Raw genomic sequence first — 22,032 nt, 5'->3', positions numbered from 1 at the left:
CGTGGGCTTGTAACTATGCCGACACGATTTCCAAACCAGATCCAGCCTCCCTCGACCCTCGCTCGATCTGACAATAATCGGGGCAGGCCATGGACTGCCACTCAGACTGCACCCCGGGTAGCGCAACACGCGCGGTCGTCGATCCGACCGCGTTGCAGGTCGCCAGCAGCCCTCCGCATCTCGAGCTTAGTCCGCTGTCGCGCCACTAACGACAGCACGCCACCTCTCGTCTGACACAATCCGCACCCTGCCACTGCAAACGCGCACCCCAGACCGGCCACATCGGGCCGCTCGTCGACCGAGTCGGGTCGCCCTCGACGCAGCAGCCCTCCCGTCTGCTGAGCCTAGTCCCTGTCCGCCACTAACAACACCGCCACCTCTGATCATATCCGTCATAACTCCAGCCGTGCCTGAGCGCCTCCTCTCCGCTCGTCGTCAACAGCCCCCTGTAGTTTCGCGCGTCGCTTCGTTCAATAATATCTTGAGGCAAGATTCCGCTTCCCTTGATTTGATTTTCTATTATTTATATCTGTTAGTAATTGATTGCATGGATTAGACTGTGATATGTTATTACCTGCGTGAGTTTGTTGATGAACGCTATTAATTAAAAGATGCTTTTAATAAAAGAAATAATTTTTAGATTTATTTTAAAATTATTATTATAAGAAAAGAAGTTGATTTTGGAAAAGTGGTTAGTTTTGGATTAATATAACGAGAAAGAATTTTTGGAATTAATAAATTTATGATCATGACGATTGAAAACTATGATATTTCAAGTGTAAAACAATCACGGTTTTCAATTTCCTTTTTTATCATAGTTATATTAGATGTTATTTAGTTGCTGATAATTTTATGAATAGTTTAGAAGTTCGAATAACAAAATATTAACGAAACTGGATTGCATGTACGATTTTACTGTTCATAATTACATTTTATGTTTTGCGATTTATTTTAATGCATTTGACTTGTCATCATGTTATTACATAGAATCAGTTAGATTTATTTACTGTTTCTTACTGTATTTTGAGAACCAATAGTAGTTCATGATTTAGTGGCTTTGTGCGTCATAAACAGACCTAATGACATGTGTGGGTGTGTTGACTGAAATTAGGTGGTGAACCCGAGTTTTAATAGGGATTTGATTGTTAACTTAGAAAGAATGAGAAGAGTTGGGATGAGACCAAGTGACCTGTTTCATCCTGGGGTTGGTTTGTTAGACCAAGTGACCTGTTTTACAACTTGGGTCCGTGATCTGTTTCGTCACCTGAGCTTTGCCTGAGTCCGAACATAGGCCGAGATCAGATTGCGTGTAATCCTCTAGCCGCCTCTTACGCGGGATTGGATACGCGTAGGGGATTATGAACAGTCAGACTTCTAGTAATGCGAACTTGGACCTATTTGAGAGGTGGACCAGTGAGTTTAGGATGGTTAGTATTCGACCCGGTTACCGTATGCAGTTAGCTTTATGTTTATCATGTTTTAGTAGTGAATTTGCATGTTGATCTTGTTGGATTTCCAGTTGCACGTTTCTTTGTCATTTCTATTGTTGGATTATTTTTCGTATTGGGTTTTCGTTCGTTCTTTTCTTTATTTCGTGGGGTCTTGTAGTGTGCCATGCACGGTGACGTACACATATTTTCTCTGGTGTACGTCAGACTTAGAGGAAGAACATGTCCAGCTTGGAGATGTGCCAAAGTCAGGATATTCTTAGCATGAGTGCCTTGCAGACAGAGTTGAAGAATAAGCCGAAGCTCAGTTATCTTTTCTTAGTTGATGGTTCTAGTCGCTTTTATAGTATTCCTTTCTATTATCGTTGAATGATGTATTTTATATTTCTTCAGTATTCATTTGTTCAGTTCTGTATAAGGGCGTGTAGACCTAAATATTATGTCTTAGATGATATTTATTTATGATTTGTATTATTTTATTCAGTATTGTTCATTATATTATTGCTAACTGTGATTAGGGATCTGTGCCTTTGCATTTATTTCTTGACTCTTAGCGTATTAGGTTGAGGAGAAATATTTATTTTTATTTATTCTCCTTAATCTAATATGTCACGGGCTTGTTCACATTCTGATTCATGGGTATTTTAGGAAGCGGGGCGTGACAGGCTCAGAAAGCCTACATTGAGAAGATTCTTGAAAAGTTTGGCATGGAGAAAGCTAAACCGGTGAGCTCACCGTTTACGAGTCATTTCAAGCTATCGAAGACCCAAGCACCAGAGACCGCTGAAGAGCACGAGTTCATGGCCAACATACCATACACATCTGCCGTCGGGAGTTTGATGTATGCGATGGTGTGCACGAGGCCAGATATTGCACAAAGAGTGAGAGTTGTGAGCCGCTTCATGAGCAATCCAGGGAAACAACACTGGGGTGAGGTCAAGTGGCTTCTACGCTACTTGAGAAGCTCGTCCGACCATTGTCTTAAGTATGGTGGGGTAGATTTGCAGCTAGAGGGCTTTTATGATGTAGACTATACCGGGGACATAGACTCGAGAAGGAGTACGAGCGGCTACATCTTCATCTTGAGTGGTGGAGCGAAAAGTTAGAGATCAAAGTTATAGGATATTATGACAATGTCGACAACCAAAGTGGAGTACGTGTCTGCAGCAGAGGCAGCAAATGAGTTGTTATGGTTGAAAGTTTTTCTTCTCGGGCTTGGGGTAAGCTTTAAGGAATACTTCATCCACTGCGACAGTCAGAGTGTCATTCACTTGTCTAAGAACGACGCATTCTATTCTCAGACCAAGCATGTTGACGTGAAGCACCATGCCATACGAAGATGGCAAAGCAGGAACGAGTTCAAGCTTGTGAAGATTGATACAAGGTACAATCCAGGCATGTTGACGTGAAGCACCATGCCATACGGAGATGGCAACGCAGGAATGAGTTCAAGCTTGTGAAGATTGATACGAGATACAATCCAGCCGATATACTGATCAAACCAGCTCCGCTCGAGAAAGTGAGGCTGTATGCAGCCTCATATGGTCTCCGTTGAGAATGTTGAGGATCGTGTAAGACGCTAAAGATACAAGACATTCGGATGATACAATCAAGAATGGTGTGAAGATATGATTGAAACTCAATCAAATCTTCAAGTGAGAGATTGCTAGCCGTCCCAGCCAACCCCAGCCACTTTATTTGACAAAGAGAGAATCGATGGCCGCTTTTGTTGAGAAAAGAAAAAAGGATATGAGTCCCACAATAAATTATTATTAAGTAGTGGGTCGCACTAATAATATTATATTTGTGCATAGTATATTCCAAACATTATAAATAGGGCCTAAACTCTTCAAGAAAATTTATCCTAGAAATAACTCCTCTCATAGAAGAGTAAGAGAGAAAACATAGAGAGAGTTTGTGAGAGTTCTTGGAGTGTATCTTGATCGAGAGAGTGTGTTCTCTTTGATCCAATTCTTTTGCAATATAAAAAAGCTGGACGTTGTCGTTGCACGCTGGAGTAACTCCGAAGGAGCAAGCCACGTATATCTGTGAGTACCGTGATTGATTTTGTACCTTTATTCTGTATATCGCGTCTCCGTTTGAGACATTCTTATTGGTGTGTATCTTAACAAATACTTTCTCTAGATTATGAAGAATAAAATATTACAAAATCTCTCTCTCACAATCCCTCTAGAATAAAGAACAACTTCTCTATTCTCTTTAAACTCTAATCTGATGTTTAGAAACCCTAAATAATCCATATTTATATGTCAAACAATATGGATGGCAAAATCGTAAATAACCATGTCCAATATAACTTGGAATTCGCGTCAAACAGGAGTCCAGTTCGGCCTAGGAAACCCGTCGGTCGACCGGCATGCTTCTGTCGATCGACCGGCCAGAGATAAGTTTTTCTGCCCTGTAGCCATGTCCATTTTCATTCGACCGATGCTGATCATTCGGTCGACCGGTGTTGCTTCCTCGGTCGACTGATTCTGGTCGTGCGATCGACCGACCAGAGTGCTTCGTCAGCTTCCTGTTTTCTTGTCATTTTCTTGACTTTGACTGTTTTCGCCGCCACCAACGGCTCCACCCACGTTTCTATTCTCAAGCTACCATGAGAATCATCTATCTTCAAGCTTCCATGAGGATCGCTAAGTTTCTGAAATAGAGAAAAGATACACCCGTATCAATAAAACTTTAAAGCTAAATAAAGGTCATTAGTCTTCATTATGTCTAACGATAAGAAGCTCAAGTAAGTTATCCCTCCCTTGAGATAAGCTAGACGAGCCCGCTCTACATTCTCCTTTGGGCTTAGCCCTATCCTAACAAGCTTGTTCTTTTTTGACAGTAAAACCCTATGTACTAGGAGCACTATTAGCATCGATAGAGAAAACCACTTTATTATATACTAGTAGCTATTGACTTTCTTTCCTCACCTCGAGTGCGGTAGCAGAGTTCATTTATACAATAATTATTTCACAATCTCACCTTCAACTCGGTAGCTACTTTAAGTTGTGTCATGACTTCAAGTGCAAACTCGACGGGGCTTGCTATTAGAATTCTTATCACTAGATATAATTAGTAGATAGACCCATTAACTAGCTCAATTACTGCAGCTAACAGAACATTTGTAGTTCTACTTGTACAGATAGATGCTCCTCCTTGACTCTTTTTTGGAAAAGTAATACAGGTCTATCTGGGCATACAGTATAAGAAGTTTATCTACACCGATAGGTTATAAGGAGTCTATTCGTAATTAAACCCTTTTATTTGTTCCTTCATTATATATAATGAGAAATTGGTGGTACTATGAAAGGTATCAAACAATATCACTTAAACGCATAAAATAATGATATGTATCATATGTTATTTTAATGCTAAATTAGAATACTTATATGATGGGTATTTTTTTTATCCATAATTAGCATCCACATCAAATTAAATCTATCCAAAATTACAAATTTTTTTTATAACCAAAAACTTGGTAATCTTAATCAATGACACACTAGTATATTATTTTAATATTAAATTAGAATTATTATATGATGGGTATTTTCTATCCATAATTAGAATTCTTATTAAATTAAATCATATCCAAAATTAGAAAATTCAAATTATAATAAAATATTTGGTAATCTTAATCAAATCATAATTATCCATAATTAAAAAAATTAAATAATCATATTTTTAACTTGCTTTAATTATCCATGATTAAAAAATCTAATAATCACATTTTAATTCCTTTTTCTTTTATATATATAAAGGAGAGATTAATGGTTTACTATTAGCCTTACAATTCAAAATTTGTCACACGTATCTCCTTAATTTTTTTAAAAGATAAATTTTATTAAATCTTCAATAAGTTTAGTCATTTGGCATTAAGCCTGCAAATTCCTAAAGTTGTCGATAAGTTTTAGAATTTTTAGAAAATCAAGAAAACATTTTAATTTCTTGCACTTAACCCTATAATGGCATTACTCCATTATTTCACACTGACAAACAGTATCACTCAAGGCCAATATATATCTCTCTCTTAAGTCAATCATATTTGCAGATTAACTTATAAATTATAAACAATTACTAAAAATATATACATTACAAATAGCCCTTTGGTAAATATGAAAGTACAAACTAACCCCTTAAAATTTTGAAAATTACAAAAATCCCTTTAAATGCTAAAAATTACGAAGATTCCTCACAAAAATTTAAAAATTACAAACCACTTCTTTAAATTATAAAAATATAGACAACCTCTTGAAAACTCTAAAAACTACAAGTAGATCCCTAAAAATATCTAAAACTCTAAAAAGGCCTCTAAAATATCTAAAAATTGTAAGAAAAGCCTAAAAATTAAAAAAAACAAAGAAGTACCCATAAATAAAAAAGAAATTCATAGAGAAAAAATTATTTCAGTACAATATAAACTTTTTAATGGAAGTAATTTTAATGTTTAGAACCATAAAAATATTTTAGTACAATATAATTTTTTTAATGGAAGTAATTTTAATGTTTAGAACCATAAATAAAAGGAAATTCATAGAGAACAAAAAAAAGTAGATATACAAATAATAATAATAATAAAATCAAATCAACCCGGCGAGGACGGGCATAATGCAATTCGTAAGGTATGATGCAATCCATGATAAGTGATACCTATTTTTTTCCCCTTGCTTGACAAATAATTATTTAAATTAGACCTCATCTAGGCTCGGACTCATCCAAACCAGGGCGTAAGACGAGACTCCAACTGTCAACGACTCGGATTAATACAAAGAAAGCCCCACATTTTGCTTAAAACCGCGGCAATTTGCATCAATTGCTCCGCGGGAGGAGCATAGAGCCAAGTGATCAAACAACCTTACCATATTAAAATGAGAACTAGTTCAAAGGCCAAGGAGGGAAATATTATAACAGTTTATTAAGTAAAAGGATCTAATAAGAAATTTGCGTGTGCATTGTCGACTTGCCTCATCGATGAGCGGTTTCAAGTTTTTTTTAATGTGGTTGAGAGAGATAAGTGTGAGATATAATTAGTCTACTTGGCTTTTCATAGTGCCAAGTGGCACAATGGACTAGTTGCCTACCCCCAAACCCAAAACCCCACACACACACGCACGCACACGCACAAAAAATAAATAAATAAATAAATATGGGTTCAATGGTTTTGTGTACGTATAGCTAAATCAAATTGTAGCTGCCTTAGGTCCACCTCACTTGCTATCATTGTGCCAATTAGAAAAGAGGAGAGTGGTTGATTGTTTTGTCCATAGATCGAGGGAGTTGCTTTCAATAATTTATTTACTTCAAAGAAGCTGGTTTATCAAATTTTTTTTTATGTTTATACGACCTCTCTCTACATAAAAATTTGTAGGATAACGAAAAAAATTGAAGGAAAAAAGACAAACTTCACCTCCTAGTAAAGGATTTGTTAGTAGCAACATACAAGTTTTATGTTACAAAATTTCCTCATATAATAAGGATATCAATTTTTCTCTTCTAAGAAATAAGACTTTTTCTTTTTGTACTTATCCATTTTATTTCTACTCTCATCCTCCAATCCTCTTCTATCCTATCTACAATCTACAGTGAGCAAACAATACTAACCGGACACGCAATAAAATTCGGCACCGTCCTTTGAAAAATTGACGCTAGAGAAAGACACCAACTATTTCTCGTGAAAATTAAGTTTTAGCATCGCTCGCACGTGTACAAATGCCAGTATTTATAAAGATTTTCGAAAGAGATTGATCCTGTAGATCACCAGACTCCAGTTGTCGACTTGTAACGCTCAAATGTTTACACATGGTTCAAGTGTCGGTTTCGTTGAGTCATAAAAAGTCCGGAATTGTCCACACAATCTCACTATGTGAGTAGCATGTTGATTGTTGTCCCCTACTGCTTCGGATTGAAGATATTTTGCATGAATCTGCGATGGAAAAACTACCCCTGAGACGGAATCTCCTAACGGCTGTCCCCACTTATTTCTCTTGTATTCTTTATGTGCATCAGGTGATAGTTGATGGGTAAAAAACATGTTGGATGTAGTAGATAATGGGAAAAGGGTTGGTTTTGTGGGTGCAGTGCTTATATTAGAATCATAAGTTTTCATCAGCACTTAGAGTCGCTGATATCTAACGAAGAAATTTTTTCGGTATTTGTTGTTGTCATGTGGATGTTATGTAACGATCAGTTTGTTTGTTGCAGAGAGATTTTATGAGATTTTAGCCTGTTGTAGAGCAAGAGACTCCGTATTAATTAGTTCTTTAAGGATATTGAACATATGCTCTTGTTGTACCGTAGAAATAAGCAAGTATTAATCTAATTCCAAAACCTGACACGTGTCTCAAGTAGACTACACACCAGCTCTACCCGGACACAATGACTTCTCGTCTCTCTCGAAGGCCGAGACGAAAGACATCACTTCTCGTCTCCCTTGAAGGTCGAGACGAAAGGTGTCACTTATCGTCTCTTTCGAAGGTCCAAGCAAGAAATGGTCTTTCTCGCCTCCCTCGAAGGCCGAAACGAAAGGCGGTGTTCCTCGCACCCATTAAACGATAGGTAGTCATTGTCACATTAAATGCACTGACGAAGTCATCATTACTCCACCGCCAAAACCTTAATGACTCATCGGACCGCATCAACACCTTAAGCTCTCTGTCATCGCCTCATTAATCACAATGTGACTCAGACTCTTTGATATCGATACCTGTAAAAGTATTAGCTAACTAAGCCGACTGCATGTACTCGGCCAAAATTACCCAGGTGCCCCTATCATTTCAGTATAAATAGGCACTTCGTCTACTGACCAAATGTATGCAGTTTTTGCACACTTAGAGAGAATTATATCAGTTCTTTTCTCCCATTCAAATCATAACTAACTTGATCGTTAGAAGAATCACCGGAGAACCCAACTCCGATCCTCTAATGTGTTATCTATGGATTAGCCATCAAAGGAGATCAATGGACCCTAAGCTCTTCGAAATTACTCCTAAATACCACTGTTAAGCATCTGACATCAACAACTCTATATAGTATAAGCGGTTGCATAGCTAACCAATGACTAATTATGTCATAGGATATATTTGGATTGCCTAATTTTACTTGTATAATGTACTTAGATGCTACTCAGATTAGGCTAGGACACTGTACTGCTAAATCATGGGGCGTCCTTTGTTTGCTAAATAGTAAAGAAGAGTGTGACTGCTTTTGTTGTATCCTGTTCCACCAATCAGAGGACAATATCTTTTTTGATTCGATCAGTACCAATACGAAATAATATCATCGAACAATATAATAGGCATAACAAACGAGCAGCGATATATTCCTACGCTATAAAAGAGAAAAATGTAGAGTCTATTATCTTCGATTTTTTTTCAAAATTGATGACCATCGAGGAAACACATGTTTCTCTCTCTTGTATTTAGAAGTAGTAAAAGAGAGAATAAAGTGTAGTTATTATTATTCATAACAAATATTAACACCACTAGAAAATCAACTAATAAAAGGGGGAAAAAATCTCGAAAGAAACAACAAAAGTCTTTTCGATTTGTGATAGATTTTTTTAAGGAAAAAATTTATGATGGATTAATAGGTTATTATCAAGAGGGGGACCCATCTGAGCAAAACTACAAATAATAAAGATCTTTAAGGCCTTCAATAATGCAACTTACTAATGATTTTGGCCTGTGGGGTTCACCAACAGAGAGGGATGGAGCTGCTAATAGTGTTGAGAGTTTAATTTAAGAACTACAGTGAGAAGATAAGTTTGCTCTCATGGGGTGTTTATTATGGATATTATAATTATATGGTACGATAATACTTTTATAGATTCAGTTATATTATACTTATGACTTATGAGGTTGGTATACGGGAGTTAATATTTGATTGTAAAATGGTCCTGCAGAGAAACGCTATTTGACCCAATAAATTTATTTTATTTTGTTACTTGCTTAATATTAAGGGTCCCTTATCTAGATTCGAACTCTGTTCACCGACGGCGCAGAGTTCATTTATTCAATCACAATGGCCTATGGAATGCTAATCAAATGATCATCATAATGTAATATGATCATGAACATAAATCAAAGCCATTTTATATTCTATGTATAATTGTCTTACACCTGTCTCTTGTAGGAGGAAATATCATCATACTCCCTTTAAAAGAGGGAGTTGTGAAAAAACTTTTCAATGACTATATTACCCCTATTCTTTTTTGATATTACATTCTAATACAAACTAAACTAAATTAATTTATCATTGTTAATTAATGATATTATATGTCACTTTAAATGTGTATAATTTGGTCTCTAAAACTTCCAATGTTATTATAAAACTCTACATCATATTAATTATTAATAATGTATAATAATATATTAATAGATAATTTCATGTTAGTAAAGTATTTATGGAAAGAATAGAAAACATAGAATTGTACTAAAATTATACCATGACACTCATATAGGAAAATACAAAGAACATTCTTATGTTTAGGTAATAGGATAAAATGTACAAACATAAAATTTTAGAAAACATTAGGACATTTAAGTGCAACAAGATACGCTATCTTAAATTAAAAAGAAAGTGCAACAAGATACAAGTGGAGGTGAACAAATAAAATCTACAATATTGGATTGTAAAAATTAGGGATATGTATATAATACTGGGTGTCATATGAGATAATATTCATACATAACATGACATTGTAATATGTAATCTAATATAGTAATGAATTTTAAACATAAGAACTTGCATCAAGATATGTGCTTAAGATTTGGGAGAGTCGAGAGTGGAGAGATTTGGGAGAAGAATTGTGGCCTTTCGTGGGGTTTTTGGGTTCCGATTTTTATCCCAAACATGATCCAAACCCGAGCCCACAATCAAATTAAAAATGACACGATTTTCTCGATATCTTTAAAGAGATACATCGGCCATATTTTCAATAGTGGTCGATATATCAAAAAAACCACAAACAAAAGAAAACAATATAAAATATTATCGAGATAAAGTCTTTGACCCAATATATTAGTCGATATAGCAATATATCGGCTGATATTTAATACAATGCCTGTAAGAGTAAATATGTAAATGTTATTTAGATATTAGTTTCTTGATTTTATATATTCAATAATTTTATGTTATTACCTCAAAATTTAAAATTGCTCATAATTTTAAGGACCAATATTAAATTATTAAAATTTTGAGGGACAATTTATAAATAAGCGATATTTAAAAGCAGAGTTAATATTTAAAAACTCTCTCAACTATGGGGATTGTCTTAAACCCCACTCAACCAATTCAATTTGACAAAACCCCCTTATTGTGAGGGGTGTTATAGATAGCCCCTCTCAAATTTGGTGCAATTTTAGAAAATACCTCTCAACTATAGCGTGTCTCATAAAACCTTCCCTAATCCTTTACATTTCTATTAACAAATTTCCTTAACATAGTTACTTCAATATGTGATTTGGACAAAATACCATATTGAAGAAAGCAATTTTAATAAGAAAGAAACCCTCAACTGATAATAAAAGGGCCACAACCAATTTATAATTATTTTTTCCTCTTTATCACCTCTTTTTCTTTCATCTGGTAAAAACCAAGGTATTTTTTTATGATTGATGGATATTTTAGTCTTTCCAAGTCAAGTACTTATCACATAATAGATAAGACTCCATGGTATTAATTTTGAGAGGTCAGGTTTAAGTGAAAAATATTCATAGGGATTAAATCAAAATTTTAAAGGTTGAGATAGATTATCTACAAAACACCCAAAACTTGACGGAGATTTACTCAGTTTTAAATAGTTTGTGGGGAAGGGGGTGGAGTGGGTTGACATGCCCCTCATAGTTGAGGGGGAGTTTTCTAAAATTAGCCCTTAAACAAAAGCACAACTTAAGGTACATGTGACATCAATTTTATACGAGTGGAGTTCATAGCAAGTCTATCACTCAATGAACTGGTTCGGGTTATTTTTCCTTAAATTTATCCTACTCATCAACTTTGAAAATCTTTTACTATAAGAATCTCTAAGAGAAATTTAATATTTATTTGGGATGGGTATGTGATCCTTCTGATTCCCCTTATCTTTCATGATTTGTAATAAATTATTTGACAAAATAAATCAAGTTGACATTTTATATTACTCACGTTCTTATAAGTTTATGAAGCTCATAGCTTGGATATGAATATTATTGCAGATATTGTATTCTTCTAACTTCTTAATCTAAATTTTTGGATGTTGTTTGACATTGGATAGATATGAATTATTTTATTAAAATACAATTAATATGAGTGCATAATATGTATAAATCATTCTCAGGCTATATTATATAATTTTCTGAAACTAGAGACTAATCGTTTTAACAAATCAATTAGTAGTTTGGAAGATGTAAAAAGAGTACAACATCATATTTTGGAATTGGAAGATGTAAAAAGAGTACAACATCATATTTTGGAATTGATCACATAATTTATATTTTCTTTCTTGATTGAATTTGCACATTCTATTTAGAAAATTCTAAAACAAAGTTTTTGAATATCTACAAACTCGGTTGCCGGATAAACAATAATGGAAGTAAACCACAGGTGGAAGTGATTTTTTTATAACTGAACAAAATCCTTGATGACTAGATAAACCTATCATTTTTCTTTGATGAATTCAAGAATTTATTTATTCATTAATAATAATAGTTTTTTTAGTATCGATCCCTTACATCATTAATATTTTGAAATTATACATTCAAATTACTAATTAATCTTAAATTATTAATATATTAAGACTTTAAGTGTAACTATTTCTCTAGAAGAAAAAATGTTAAAACCACACATGGAAATATCCAAAAAAATTTAATATATTATGATATTTATAAAGTTTTTTTCAACCATGTTATAATAAATAAATAAATTTAAAGTAAAAAATGAATTATTTACCCACGTGCAGTGCACGTGCATTCCACCTAGTATTTTAGAAACACCCGTGACAGATTAAAATCTTTGGAACTTGTTAGAATATAAATTATAGCTCACAATCTTAATTGCAACTTTGGACTTTTGATGTACAACATGGACCGTAGACATGCCATCAGAGCAATGAAGGTCCAATCTTACTTACCATAAATTTCTAAAGCAGTTAGAAACAAAAAAGAAACCACTCAATGAGTCTAGATTTGAGCATATGAAATGGAAAATTCAACATACAAGATATGTTGGAGTATAAATTATAAATTTAACTTTTATTATAACTTTAGAGTCTTAGTGCAACTGATAGGAGTTTAGGAGCACAAAAAGATAGATACGAAAAGGAAAAAGGATTCAAGACAGAATATAAGGACAAATAAACTTTGCCTTGGCATTTGTATGACCATCCTCAACTCCATTTCATGTGCATATACTGTACCTTCTATATAAGTATTATGTTCAAAGATCAATGCGAAGTGGAAGCACTAACACGTATCAAAATGCCCTTGGTTTATTCTTGGGGTTGGTAGTTCCAAACTGGCCATTCCTTTTGTTGAAGAGACTTGCTAACTCCTTTCGGTTTTTCCAAAGGTCATTCATGTCTCGCTCTGGCCTACAATCTAATAAATCAATTTATTTTTTAATTCATACAGAAATCCCAATTTTATTCCATTGTCACAGCAAATTACAAAAGTCCACTTAGAGTAGATCTTATCATTCTGATCAATTTTTGGGATCAAGGGAACCCATTTTGATTTTTAGTGTTTAGGTTGAAGAGTATGTACAGATTCTCACGTTGTGAAGATCTAGACGTGGTTTTTTTTTTTTTTTTCTGTGAGTTGTTCAGTAAGATTAGCATACCTAAAATAAGGTAGGCAACTGAGAAATTGCTTCTGATGTTTACAAGTTGATTGATTATATCACAATCCAGCAGTTGAAAATGAGACAAGGAGATTGCCTGATTGAATGTAGATAAGTGAAGAAAGGATTAGCTGTAGTTATGTCCAAATCGAAGTTAATCTGTCCCCAAAAACGCTACATTAATTCCTCAGTACAAACAAATTAAGGCACAGTAGAATTCTCTGAAAGCATCCGAGAAGGAACTTTGCAAGCTGAAATAATGGCCCAATAAGGTAATCTCTATATGGGCTGGCCAATGTTGAGAAGTTGGGCTTAGTTCGAACAAAAAAAAAGGGAAAGATGAAGGTCTATTTCTCGCAAATTGCATACAACGAGTGTGATATTTGTGCGGATATTCTCTAATTCTCTGAGATGACATGAAAGTGCTGAATATTTACAAGCACATATGTGAACTTTCTTTCAGGTCCCCAGAAATATTTACGTCGCCTAAATATTTAAGTTGCCTGGACAGGTTCTGCTGCAATTTCAGGTCCATTTACAAGTAGATTACAAAACCTAACAGGGGGACTACTATTATACAAATGTACAGTTAAATACAAAAGAATGCGTCTCTCCCACCAGAAACAAATTCAATTTCATCATACAATCAGCTTAAAGAACAAGACCTAGTAAACAACAGAGCCGAGCCATTCACTCCACGAAGAACCAGCAACCTCGAATCCACGTAAGTCCCACAAACAAATTTCGACACATCAAACATCTCTGGTGGAATCTGAGTTCTGGCCTCTCTAAGCACATCTCCAGCTTCTTCAGCATTCAACGGCATCGGCTCAAGTCTCATCTCAACATCAATCTCTCCAGCGACCAGTTTCGCTGTTGGGAGCCCAAATGGAGGCTCCTTTGCTCCAAGTTCTTTCAATTTCCGGCTTGAAACTTTCCATACATTTGATTTTTGAGTACTGAAAGGGCTTGATTCGTTGTTGTCTTCTCTGAGATACAGTCTTCTTCCTGGTGCTACTCCCAGTGACGAGGTGGTGTGTAAGTATCCAAGAGTTCCAGATTTGTTGTGGGGCCAGTTGGAAGATGGCATGACAGTGAAGGAAACATCGGATGAGAGGGAAAATGTGGGAGTTTTTGGATCAGAGGATGGAGTAAAAGTGAGGTATGCGTTGTTGATGAGGACTCGGAGAGAGGGTTGGCGTAGCGTGAGACCGATGTGTCTACCAGTGCAGTATAGTAGTCTCCATCGGCCTGGAAGGAATTTGAGCCAATTCTGTGCACGCCAAATCAATAAGAAAAAAATCAACCTTACATTGAATATTAATACGCGTGATTGAGATGGTGAGTTATTAGACAGATTCTGATTGGTTCATTTGTTTCCCGAAGTTAGTGAGCATATTTAATCAGAAGTAAAATTGAATTTTCAAAAGGACATAATTGTGATTTGTGATGTGTCCCACCTCAAAATAACTGCCATAAGATTTGAAAATGGCGAAGAAAGTTACCTTCCGTCTAGGATGAGGGTTCAATAGCTCCATTAATTCAATGAAATGAGCTATTCTTGATCGCTGCTCACAAATAAAGGGAGAACAAGTAAAACAACAGTCAAGACCTATAGCAGGTTAAAGACCTTGCTGCATATCAATAGCTTCATTATTATTAAAGTTCTGAAACATTAATGTTGTGCGCACCATTATGTCCATATATATATATGTGTGTGTGTGTGTGTGTGTGTGTGTGTGTTAGCTTCATTACTATTAAAGTTCTGAAACATTAATGTTGTGCGCACCATTATGTCCATATCTATCTGTGTGTGTGTGTGTGTGTGTGTGTGTGTGTGTGTGTGTGTGTGTTAGCTTCATTACTATTAAAGTTCTGAAACATTAATGTTGTGCGCACCATTATGTCCATATCTATCTGTGTGTGTGTGTCGTGTGTGTGTGTGTGTGTGTGTGTGTGTGTTTGTGTGTGTGTGTGTGCGTGCGTGCGTGCGTGTGTGTGTGTGTGTGTGTTCTGTTTTCTCATGTAATTGCGTGTTTGTGTGTGTGTGTGTGTGTGTGTGTGTTGCTTTTCTCATGTAATTGCGGGAAAGAAGAAAGATTATGTTGCATGAAGGAAGCAACTAAAAAAAAGGGGGGGGGGGTACAAGCGCATAAAAATGAGTACTTATTTCCCTTCATTGTCACTACTACCCACTAGAAAGAAATTCAGTGAGCTAAAATAAATGTATGGCTTGACTCTACCATCCTTCTTCCCCTTTTCTCCTCCCTTTTCACTTACTTTCAATGGAGCCAAATATATAGACTAAATGGGAATGACAAAGGAAAGTCATTCAACTACTTAGAAAAGAAGATGAAACATAGCACTATGAAAAAAAATTCAAAAGCAGCTAATCTTAAACTTATGCAGGTTCCCTAGATGTCAACATTTAAAAAAAATTCTATAAATTCAGTTACATCATAACTCCCCAATATTACTTCTATATAGCCAGCTAGCCTAGCTTAATGGTTTTATTCTTACTTTCTACATGCCCATTATCTATGACACTTTCTTCTCTGAAGCGACCAAAGCATTTGCCACTTTTTACATTTGCATCTTTGTAAACTTAAAGGGGTTCTTAGTAAATGTATTGCTGGAATAGAAGGGTTTAAAAAAAAGACAAATAAACTTTAAAACAACCAGATACTTCATTGAGCAAATCCAAGGAATTCAAGTACCTGATGCCGGACATATATATAATCTTCTGCCATCCGGACAGTAGTTGAACCTAATCCCCACCTGATGATATCCATAGATGGTTCCACTCGCCATTTAGGTCCACAGAGAAATGGATGTCTCAGTGCGTCCAAGCAGCTGCATGAAAATGCATAGCATGGCTCTTTAAACTCTGTTTGATAGATATGTAAAAGAAAGCAGGGATGCTGCCAGAATGGTGCAAACATCCTAAAAACAACATTAGATTCACGAGTTCCTGGAAACAAGAAGAGACCAACACTTCGGAGCTGTAAATAAATTTTAGTAGGGATATAATCATCCCAATATGAAGCTATGACCCCCTAAATTACCTGATTCTGTCAGAGGGTTTTGTTGCGAGCAGCAGTGACAAAAGATTCCAACCTGCACCCCAGTTCCTGTCTAGCATCTACAAGAAAATGATGAAATAATTAAGCCATTATATACTAAATGAGAAACCTAAAAAACCTGATCCTATTACAAATATACTAACTTGCAAACCGTCATTCCCGGATGGGGAGTCTCGAGAAAGAATGGGCAAGAGGAACTCACGCAGGCATGACGGGTCATTTCCCTGCCAAAAGACATATGGAGTTAACAGTGACAACTTGCTTTGACATTGAAAGCCCCACCCCACCCAACCCACTAAAAAAACAACAAACAAAAGCAAACAAACAAGTGGAGGTTTGTTACATATAGTGTTCGGCAGATTATTCTCTTATGTGATTCAATAAATTAAAAAGGCTTTTCAATGAATGATGACCTGACATTACAAATCAAAATCTGATACGCAATTTCTGGACTGAAATGATAACCAAATATTGCATGGGTCCGGTGAATAGGCACAAAGTTTTACTACAAATTCAGGACGGCAAATTCAACAATTTACCACTGCAAATTCTTGCTGAAAGGACATTATGATGTTCTTTGACCATACATAAATATATGGTCTTGCTACCTCTGAAGCACTTGGTTAGCCAAGAAATGGACATTAATTATGCAAGTTCTTTTTACCTATTAAATAATTACAAGGCACAAGGTTCAAGTTGTCCAGTGTAGCATCACGAGAAATCAACATAGTCTAATCCCTTTTACTAATTCAATTTAACATAACTGGCGGTATCTTAATCTCTAAGAAATGCAATTAAATCTATATTAAGTTATGACTAATCAACAATTATATCATTTTCTCTCTTTTAGCTTGCTCTATCGTGGAAAATCAACATAGCTAAACGCTGAAGGCACTCATCATCAAGCTTCTACTTAAACTTTCCTGAGAAAATCGATCTCCTTTTATCCTCCTTATTTCATCTCGCCGCTGAGACATTACAAAATCAACTCTCAGCACTTCAAGATGATTGGAATATTTTTTAACAGGCTAGTTAGGCTTGCCTCTAAGCTAGGATTGTATATGGGAGGTCCTAAGTTTTATCTTCCAGAGTAAGCTAGGATTGTATATGGGAGGTCCTAAGTTTTATCTTCCAGAGAAAACCAAGAACAGAGAAAGATTGCCATAAAATGTACCGTGAGTTGGCACAACTACTTTTTCTCCTTTTGTAGTACGAGGCAACCTAAATTATTGGTTATTCCATTTAAGCTCATTCATTCTGAGAGCGAACTCTGAAATTCCACCGGAGAAATAGGACTAAGGGAAAGAAACAATAGGATTGCCAAAGACTTCACGTTTATGCTGAACCTCCATATTAAACTGATCAACAGCTGAAGTTAGATTAAACCTCATATATTCTTTTATTTGTGAGTAGTAGACTTCCCAATATGAAAAAAGGAAACAAACCTTAGTCAAGAAAGACTTAAATTTCGTGAAGGTCGAAGGTTCCATGAGTTCCCTTAAAATCATCTTTGCCATAATGAATCCAACACACCTGAGCAATAGAGAGTAAGTGAAGCCTTCAGAAATGGAATTCTAGAAATTTCATTATGAATGTCAATTTATAAAGTTGATAAGCAGAATATGTCTCCTCAAGTTTGTAACCTTACCTCATGTCAAAGCCGATCATCAATGTCTTCCTCACAGTGTTACCATCTGCCAAACTATCATGTGAACTCTTGTCGTATAAATCAACAGCATTTCCTAAAATGCCTACCTAACAAAACCAGAATTAATGTGGAAGAATTAAATAAAGGAATGCCTTGAAATGGATAGTGCCACTTCATCTGGAGTAGGTATTGTTTGGGTGGTAACAATGTGGGGATTATATTAATGTGCTTACACATTAAATATGCATGTGTCCACTCATCAGCATATGTAACATAATTTCACCCAATGTCTAACTGACCCCTGTTTTTCTCTCAAAGCATACTACAATTTCAACTGAAACAAACTTCGTACACTAAAATACAAGATATTAACTTTGCATGGAATATCTAACACAAAGCATCCAAATAGATGTAATATTCCTGTGTTTAACTCTAACATATTCCCAAACACTATATTGTTCTTAAATCAGATAAACCAGGCATAAACAAGCATTTTCAGCTGAATCCTGATCCAACTATTGAGCAATTATGATCGCCATCTTAGAACATGGATGAGAAGGATGGCTCCAAAGAAAGAGGGAAAGGATTAAAGCAAGTTGAGAATTAATGTTTGTGAGCATTATTTATTCTCATCACCCAATTACAACTTAACACTTAAATTTTATGCAGCTCGCTGAAAATTCAGAAATTATCATTGATAGATAGATACCGTAACTATAACATTACTTGGAATTACAAATAACATTAGTATGCACAGAGACATTTAAACAGATATGATAGTCATTGACTTAACTGAGAAGATGACCCACTACAGAGCTGGATGGAATAAAATGGTTAATGTAGTCAACCCCAAAGGTTTAGGATAAAGGCTTCCCTTTTGTTTTCCTCCCTTAGCATTTCTTTTTATGCTTCTTAGGCTAGCGTCCATGGACTATAACAACATGGAGATTCAATAAAGGCAAGACTATGGTCTCTTATTTTATGTGTTTGATGAGTGAGCTGAATATAACAATCAGTCATTTTGTTTCTTTCATGTGAGGATGATTGATTGAAGCCTTTGTTATCCACTCTATACAATAACTCTGAAAGATGACTTTAAACTTTCAACTTGTAGATGTCAGATAAAAAGCAAAATCAACATATACGTTGATAATTCAGTTTTATTAATAGCTAATCAGCTCGTTTGCTCTGCTCAAATCACTGATTCAAAAAGTCAGGAACTTTTCTCCTCACACCATGCATGATCAATTTTGAGTGTGAAATAACATATTCAGCATGATACTAATATTTGTGTGATTCCTGTACATGCCTCACATAAATGCCAATACAGAAGTTCTGGCAGTAGGTTGTCGTCTAAATATCTAGAAGGCTACCAAACCCACAAAGAAGTTGCACTGTTCCTCCAATCTACTAATATTCAAGCTCCTTAATAAACTTATTTAAATTTGTATTGTACTGTTACCTACACCAGAAGTCTTAAGTAAGAATAGAGCAAAAAAAGAAGAAAAAAGATGGAAATATATAGTGAATTACATTGCTCTTTTGTTTAAAAGTTACGTTCAGTGTTAAAAGAAATATTTTAAATATAAAAGAAAGATTTCACACTCCAAAGCTTGCAATATAGCATGTTTCATATGTAAGCATTAACTAAAAGTAGTGAAATATAATTATTTTATTGAATATATCCAAGAACAAGATCACCTACTTTAACATGTTTGTCAACTGGGCTAATATGTAAATTCTCCAGTCTTAACTCAGTATGGGCCAGCCCATGGCTGTGCAAGTAATTTACCTGAAGAACCACAAAGAGAAAAGAGAACATAAAAAGTTAATCAAATGTAGAGGTATTTGTCATTAATGAAATGTACTGTCTATACAGTTAGTTCTATTAACATGCTTACACCAATCAAAAGATCTCTCATAAGAATCCTAGTAAGACGCAATTGACGAGTAACAGCAGGGCCTCCAATTGTATCATCACCCACCCTTCTAGCCCACTCGTCATCCAGTGCGAGGGTGGCTTCTAAGGTAGGAAGCCAATCTGAAAGTTGAAGCCAATGCCTCAAGGAATAACTACCATGGTACTGCAAACACAAAGATGGTGCAACATAAGATTCATTCTGTTTCCAACTTTACAATTTTTCTTCCATCCAGTCAAACATTGATGCTTCAAAGAAAAAGCTAAAACTGAAAATAGTTCCATCGACGATCGAATATCTTCTATCTAAAATAGAATAAAAAACCAAGATGGTGCAACATAAGGTTCATTCTGCTTCCAACTTTACTATTTTTCTTCCATCTTTTGTCTAAAACTCTGTCAGTCAAACATTGATGCTTCAAAGAACAAGCTAAACTCGAAAACAGTTCCACTGAAGATCGTACCAATATCTTCTGTCTAAAATAGAATTAAAAACCAGTACCTACTATAGAAATGACAGAAATGAAGGAAAGATGGATGTTCTTACGCAATATCTGACAATCAACCAAATAAGCACAAATGTAGGCTGAGAACTTAGAAAACCGCGTTACTGTTTTTGGCTTGTCAGAGAATTTGTCAGTGGACGAATTAAGCATTCTTATGACTAGGTTCATATGGAACTGAATCATGATCACTGCTCACAAGCAGTTGATCATGATTAGCTTGATTAGCTCTTAGGCGTGTATTATCCGATAAGTGATAGCATACTAGTTCTATTTTGCTTTAGGCTGCGGACAATGAAGTTAAACAGTTCATCTTTTTCCTCTTTGACATAAGAATCTATTAGACATGGATTGACAACCACAGGGACAAAAATAGAAATTCTTTGGAATACATTAATAGTTCAATGTCGAAATTGAGATACAGAATTGAGATATAGACTCTTAAACTATAATCAACTCAAAGCATGATTAAACAGTTTTCAACCCGTATGTGACCTGGATCGATCAAGATCAATCTTTTCCTCATCTTCGAGATACAGACTTGAGATATAGACTCTTAAACTATAATCAACGCAAAGCATGATTAAACAGTTTTCAACCCGTCTGTGACCTGGATCGATCAAGATCAATCTTTTCCTCGCCTTTGACACAACTATAAGAAACTAAAGACTAGAATAATTATTCCAGTAGCAGTAAATTATTAATAGCTCAATGTTGAAATTGAGATACAGACTCTTAAACTATAATCAGCTCAAAGCATGATTAAACAGTTTTCAACCCGTTTGTGACCTGGAATGATCAAGCTCAATCTTTTCCTCATCTTCTACACAACTACAAGAAACTAAAGATCAGAATAATAGACTATTCCAGTAGCAGTAAATTATTACCCCGTGCACCAAGATAAAGGATCCAGGCTTACTACTGCTTGATGAAGACACATAACCATGAACTTGCATTGCATATGAATGATACATGAGCTGCCGCCGTGCCAGCTTCTTTAATACCTGCAATCCAATCTTCAACAAAGTTAAGTACTTGAAAAAATTAAACTCACATAACAATAGTAGCTTGTATTAGGCTCAAACCTCTAATGCTCGTCTACCTCTCCGCTGTGCTTGCACGCTGGTCAACTCTCTAAGCACCACTCTCGAATTGTACAGAGGACTGCAATGAAATGATCCCAATTTACAAACTTTTTCGTCCTCCGACCTCTCAACAATCAAAAAACCCAACTCACCTGCTTGAATTCCTAACCGTCGCCTCGAAAATCACCTCATCCGCCTATAATGTCCAATTTTAAAAATAAAATAAAATAAGCCAGACATCAAGCTACTCCATAACGATCAATACTCAATCCAATCAAAGAAATTACTCACTCGTCCGTGCAAGCCAACGCTAACATGATTGCTCATCACAAAATCCGTCATCTCGAACCTGAGCACCGGCCCCAATTCCTCCTCCACCTCCACCGCCCGATCGCCGCCTCGAGATTCGCGCTCCGACGACGCCAGCGAGCATCTCGCGCCGGCTCTCCTCAATCTACAAGGCGAAGAAGCGATCAAGAACTCTCGACGACCACCGGAAGTAGAGGCGGAGAACCCGAAGGATCGGC

The 22,032-nt window shown here is 35.8% G+C and overlaps 1 protein-coding gene across 2 annotated transcripts; it reads right to left on the bottom strand.

Annotated features, from left to right (window-relative positions):
• Window positions 13,715-22,026, bottom strand: LOC109840746 (probable plastid-lipid-associated protein 14, chloroplastic). 2 transcript variants are annotated; one of them, XM_020409498.1, is made up of 13 exons: window positions 21,797-22,026; window positions 21,658-21,701; window positions 21,506-21,584; window positions 21,308-21,424; window positions 19,901-20,083; window positions 19,705-19,791; window positions 18,000-18,106; window positions 17,797-17,884; window positions 16,495-16,575; window positions 16,334-16,410; window positions 15,986-16,121; window positions 14,774-14,836; window positions 13,715-14,541 (listed from the first exon to the last, which is right to left on the bottom strand). In XM_020409498.1, exons 1-13 carry the CDS (start codon window positions 21,845-21,847, stop codon window positions 13,915-13,917), a joined length of 1,740 nt encoding a protein of 579 aa, XP_020265087.1. In that variant the 5' UTR covers window positions 21,848-22,026; the 3' UTR covers window positions 13,715-13,914. The 2 variants fall into 2 exon arrangements, with proteins under 2 accessions (XP_020265087.1, XP_020265086.1); XM_020409497.1 differs by lacking the exons at window positions 21,506-21,584; window positions 21,658-21,701; window positions 21,797-22,026 and having other exon boundaries at window positions 21,340-21,426.

This window comes from Asparagus officinalis, chromosome 5, assembly GCF_001876935.1.
Source record: "Asparagus officinalis chromosome 5, Aspof.V1, whole genome shotgun sequence".
Lineage (NCBI taxonomy): Eukaryota > Viridiplantae > Streptophyta > Magnoliopsida > Asparagales > Asparagaceae > Asparagus > Asparagus officinalis.
The sequence above is the reverse complement of the archived record's forward strand: the minus strand, read 5'-3'. Positions and strand labels throughout refer to the sequence as shown.